Here is a 6,086-nt window from a genome sequence, read left to right as displayed (position 1 = left end):
ACTTACAGGTGAGCATCTCCACTGTGGGCTATGGAGACATGTGCCCAGAGACCCACCTGGGAAGACTTTTCGCCTTCCTCTGCATTGCTTTCGGGGTCATTCTCAATGGGATGCCTATTTCCATCCTCTACAACAAGTTCTCTGATTACTACAGCAAGCTCAAGGCTTATGAGTATACGGCCATCCGTCGGGAGAGGGGAAATGTGGACTTTATACAAAGAGCCAAAAAGAAGATGGCTGAATGTTTGTCTGGAAGCAACCCATAGCCCGCTCTAAGACAAGAGAATTAGTATTGTGCAAGACAAGTGGCTAGTAGATCCCATAAATTTCAAGGCTTCATTGCTCCCTCTGTTAGCATGCAAAAACACATGTGAAGCAGACATACACGGAGCTTCAGTTCACAAGGTTCTACCTCTAGGTGTGCTCGTTTGGGCCCAAACTCAGTTTTTGTATGCTTCCTGTACTGCTTTTGGCCCCCAGAATGCCTCATATTGCTCTCTTAACAGTGTGGCATGTGAGAGTCCAACCTTCCTGATGACACTGATATTGGAAACTGCCTGAAAGGATTAACAACTTAGATTTCTCTTGTAGTTTTTCATGGCATTGAGCTCAATAAATATTCTGGGGCCTGCAGTGACTCAAGAATTTCATTCCTGTAAAGAAAAAAGTCTTAATTTTTCCAGAGAGAGGGAGTGTTGCAGCAGGAACTGTATAAACTTTGGAGTGAGACCAACCCCATTCTAAATCTAGGTATACAAGTTGTATGGTTTGGGGCAGGTTACTTTAAGAAAAAACTGAGCCTCAGTTTCTTTCACTGTAAAATGTAGGGAATAACACCTACCTTGTAATATGAATGTGGGGAGTGGAGCTATTATTTATAAACTCTCAATTAATAATAGTTGTTAAAATTATTTGAGTAGCTGTTATCTAAGAGATTTTCTAGGATGGTGGTTCTCAAAGGTAATTTTGCTCTGTGGGGCCTTAGGCAATGTCTCAGGTTGTTTTCAGTTGTCACTGTGGTGAGAAAGGATAAGGGACCTTCTGGAATTTAGTAGATAGAAGCCTAGATGCTCTAAAAGATCCCACAATACACAACACAAAGAGCTATCTAACTCAAAATGTCAGTAATTCTGAAGGTAAGAAATCCAGGTTTCAACTAGATATGGGATCCCCCAGACTTGGCCTGTAAATCATACCTATGTATGCTAATTCTCCTTACTTTGAAAGGAGCTTCCACTAGTCTTCACCACCTCAGGCCTCCTTTTCCTCCCCTTTCCATGAAAGGGAAAAACGAAACAGGACAATTCCTGTCGTCCGGACAACTGCTCTGGATCAAGCACTGAACAAAGGTAATCGAGTAGATGTGGCCTTCCACTCTAAGCTGTCTGTGGGTTAGAACACCAGGGCTCCCTGGAAGTTGGTCTCTTTCTCCTTGCAAATTGAAGTTTTGAAAATAAAAGCTTGTTTAAACTGAGTGCACACAGACTGTTCTCATACCTGGGGCTTGCCATGCCTACCATCAGATTTGTTTCAGAACATGACAGGACCTGCACTTCTGTCATTAGAATAATTGTCTTATGATGGGAGATATATGTCTATATCTATCTAACAGTATAAAACTTCATTTAATCCCTAATACATCTCTAAATAAGGTATCATATTCCTTCTTAATTTAGGAAGAAACACAAGCTTAGAAAGGTTATGTAATTTGGCTATGTTCACAGACAATAAATGGGGGACTGGACTTTCAGCACAGGTCTATCTGATCCCCAAGGCGCCTGCTTCAAGGTTAAGCTTGTGGTTCTCAAACTGCCTCACCTGGAGGGCTTGATAAAGCACAAAGGGCAGGGCCTGCCTCCTTGGCATCTGAGTCAGTAGGTCCAAGATAGAACTCAAGAATTTGCATTTCTATCAAGTTCCAGGTGATGTCGCTATCCAAGGGAACACATTCTGAGAGCCCCAGTCTACATCGCTTTGTTCTGCCCTTCCCATGAGGTATTAGAATTATGAAACCAAGCGGCAGCTGCAAGAAGATTTAGCTCTCTCTCCCCATTACTCCCACATGTCCTTAAAGTCACCGTAATTGACCTGGCACCTTAAGGATGGACAGAAGCCTGACTGTGCTGTTTTGCAGATAAAATACAGGATGCTGAGGTGTTGTCAGTTTTGTGCTGCTATAACTGAATACTATAAAACGAGTAATTTATAAAAACAAAACAGAAATTTCTTACAGTTCTGGAGTCTGGGAAGTCCAGGATTATGGTGACTGTACGTTTGGTTGTCTGGTGATGACTGTTCTCTACTTCCCAGGTGGTACCTTGACGCTGCATCCTCTGGAGGGATGAACACGGTTCCCACATGGTAGAACATAAAAGGACAAGCCCACTGAACGCCGTGTGTGAAGCCTCCTTTACTAGAGCTTCAATCCTATTATGAGGGAGGATCCTTCATGGCCTACTCACCTCTAAAAAGCCCCACCTTTTCACACTATCACATTGGCAACACCTGAATTTAGAACCATAGTACCAGGTGAATTTGAATTTCAGATAAACAACAAATAACTTTTAGTAGAAGGATATTCCAAATATTTTGTGGTGTATACTTCTAATAACAAATTGCTGTTTATCGGAAAGCAAAATTTAATGGGTTTCCTATTTTTCCATTTTCTAAGTCTGGCAATCCTAAACTATAGCTTTTGAAAGACAGAATTTCCTCAAGTGAATGGAAATTACCCTCAAGATCTAAAATCTCTCCCAAACAGCAGGGCCCTCAACCAAGGAGACATTTCTCCCTTCTTGCCAAATAAAAGAGGGAGGAATTCTGAATCACTCTCCTTGCCAGATGCAATCACAGAGTTATAACATGCAGGAGGTCAGAGCACAGCTTATATAGCCACCTGACATGCTCAAGACAGCAGCCTCCCCTTTCCATCCACCCCCAGCCTTCCTGCTCCTTCTGTAGTCTCCAAGGAAGGGGGTTCATTAATGAAGTGCATTTGCTGGGGCTGTTGAGGGGTATGGGGAATAGAAGGGGCCAATGTCCACCACCTCTTCCTCTGCTCAAGGCCCACAGAGAATAACAGGCCTGCTCAGCAGAAGAGACTCCCTGAGAGAAAGGAGTGGGGACCAGTAGAGAAAAGGGTCAGGAGAGGTCTTAATGACAACTATGGACTTTTCCAGGTCCCTGGGAAGGGATCTGGTAAATGACAGCAGGCCCCTTCCTCTCAACTCACTGGCCACATCTGCTCAGACAGCTGCATATTGCCTCCCTAGTGAGTAAGACTGACAGATGGAGGGAGTTAAACAAAAAGAACAGTTCATGAGCTTCACTGTGCACCAGGCACAGAACCAACATCATTTCACTGAATCCTTCAACAGCCCTATGAAGTAGGTTTCAAGGTGGTCATTTACAAAGGCTTAGCCACACTGAACTTGACATGCTCTTTAAATCTGGATTTGAAACCTGGCTCTGCCATTCACTCTGAGGTTGAACCATATAAAATTGCCATTTTCATAAAAAATGGCTGAACATTGGCCATTTCGTATGGTATAACTTAGCAGGTGAGTGATCACTACATTTCTCTAAAGTTCTGTTTCTACATCACTAAAATGGAGATGGTAATAGTGTCTTCCTCAGGATTATGGTGGTAATTAACTGATATCATCTATATTAAAAATCCTTAGCACACTCTTTGGCAAGTGTTAAGTACTAAATAAATGTAGGCCACTATTTTGCCAGCTGCGTAGAAAAACTGGACAAGTCCATCTACAGTCACTTTTTAAGGAAAGGATTCTGTGGGTGAAGACAGCTTTTGAACTCTACTGCCAGCCCCCTAGCCTAGCCAGAGCTATGTACAAGGAGCTAGGCAAGTCTTACCAGTAGAACTTTCTACAATAATAGAAAGGTTATGATATAGTAACCAATAGTCATGTTGGCTATTGAGCACTTAAAATGTGGCTAGCATTGGACCAGCCTGGGACGTTATGGTTAAGACACTAGATCCCACATGGCTGACTGCATGAATCAAGTCCTAGATCTGGCAGCTTGAGAAACATGTGGGGTGTGAGTGTGTGGGTGTGTGTGTGTCCAAAATCCCAGAAGAGAATAGAGGAAAAGGGATTCCAACATGGTCATCCCCCCAAAGGGTACTTTCTCTTGCTGTGTGTGTGTGTGTGTGTGTCCCTCTCTCTTTTTTTTTCTAGTTTTCTCTGGTGATCCCATGTGCCTTGTGGCAATTTTTTTTTAAATGTGAACTAATTTTTAAATTTTATTTCATTTTAATGAATTTTATTTTACATTTAAATGGCCACATGGTCTAGAGGCTACCACAATGAACAATGCAGATGTAGGCCTTTCTTCTGCCCTTATGGTATGTTCTACTTCTGAGTCCAAGAGGGCATTTGGCTTTCTCTCAGGGCATGGGACCAAGAAAAGAAGAGAACATGGCAGTCCCCATGTTCAGGCCCAGAAGCTGGAATGAGTTTTCAGGCCAACACATAGAGCACTGGAAACAGATGGTGTCAATCTGATCCATGGACTGGAATGGCCTTTGGTAAAGAGAAAAGGAGATAAGATCTTCTCAAGTATGAACAAAAACAAAGAGCTCTGGAATGACCATCTCCATGATTTAAATGACCCCAACCTTCACCCCAAGGAGCTTTGGACTCCCTCACTAGTGCTGGCACAAGGCTGTAGACATCACTGTCTTAAACTTCTAACCCAAATGGATCAAAACTCCTCCTTCACTGTAATTTAGTTTCAAGGAACTAAGTGGACATGCCACAAGAAATTTTTCTTAAAAGCACCTAAAAACACTAGGGTGTCATCTACAAAACAAAGAAGACAAAAAGTTTCCAAAGAGTCTAGGTCTGGGAAAGTAGTTTTAAGTTTTACAGAGATCTGAATTCCATTTCCTAAGCTGATGGTCTGGACCCTCCAAATCAAGATTAATGTGTCCCTACCCCTCAGTGTTCCCTCCTACTTGGTCTCCTCTGATGTGATGAATTTAAAACTCATGTGGAAGACCAGCAGATGGCATAGCAGTTATGTTGCTGGACTCCCACATGGCTGACTGTGGTTTGAATCCTAGACCTGGTGGTTTCAAACTCATGCCAGCCACATGTGCATGTGTGCCCAAGATCCCTAGAGGAGAAGGGATTGCAGCATGGCCATCTCCCTAGGGGCTGACTTCTCACTTTCTCTCTCATTGTGTCTGTCTCTTTCTTTAGTAAGCACAAACACCCTAAGGCAAAAACTTCAAAATTAATAAGTAAATAAATAAAAATAATAAAATGTGCTTTGCTAATCCTCTCTTCGGAAAAACAAAAATCGGGGCCACTAGTAGTATGGTGGTGGTTAAGAGCACTGACTCCCCACATGGCTAACTGTGGTTCAAGTCCCAGACCTGTAACTTTCTCACTCTCTCTATCCCTCTCTTGCCAGATTAAAATAAATAAATGGACAAATAAATAAAGTTAAGTAAAATAATTTTTTAAAAAATAAAAAACTCATGTGGATTTTGTACTCTGCTTTCTGTGTCTGTTCTTATGTGCTGGGCCTTTTCCACCTGTCTGACTACAACAATTATTTACCCTTTTCTGCCCAGGAGTATTGTCCAAGAGATCTGTCTCCCATGTCTATACCGCCTAGGCTCTGATATCAGCAGATGAGCAGAGAGAACATTCTGGGTCCTGTATGTCTGCAGTAGTCTCTCTTTTCCCATTTCTCTCTTTCTCTCTCTCTCATGAAATGAATAAATAAAATAAATGTAAAACATCTGCATATGAATGTAGGAACAGGAATTTTGGTACTCTCAGAACATAAAGAAATCATCTTGGCCAGGATCCAACCTTCATTCAGGTAAAGTATTTTTTCTTACTTTGTTATTGTATTGTATTCCTTTGTAGGTGATATAAATGAAACCCAGAGAAGTTAAAAAAAATGCCCAGAGATTGCAAACATCTATTTCCCCTGCTGCCATCTGCACATCTATATCCACGTGCATAGCAGGTATTGTTCATCAACCAAGTGCTGTTTCCCACAGGAAAGCCCTCTCATTGCCGTTCTCTAACAACTTAAACAAATCT

At 42.0% G+C, this 6,086-nt stretch overlaps 1 protein-coding gene across 1 annotated transcript in view; it reads left to right on the top strand.

Moving 5' to 3' along the window:
• KCNV2 (potassium voltage-gated channel modifier subfamily V member 2) overlaps positions 1 to 266 on the top strand; it is an 11,822-nt gene extending 11,556 nt beyond the window's left edge. Inside the window, exon 2 of the mRNA XM_006152440.1 lies at positions 9 to 266. Within this exon, the coding sequence (XP_006152502.1) occupies positions 9 to 266 (258 nt within the window). The remainder of the gene's footprint in view (positions 1 to 8) is intronic.
• The last annotated feature ends 5,820 nt before the right edge of the window (positions 267 to 6,086 follow it).

Source organism: Tupaia chinensis, unplaced genomic scaffold, assembly GCF_000334495.1.
Source record: "Tupaia chinensis unplaced genomic scaffold, TupChi_1.0 Scaffold000354_1, whole genome shotgun sequence".
NCBI classification, from domain to species: Eukaryota; Metazoa; Chordata; class Mammalia; order Scandentia; family Tupaiidae; genus Tupaia; species Tupaia belangeri.
This window is presented reverse-complemented; position numbering and strand designations above follow the sequence as displayed.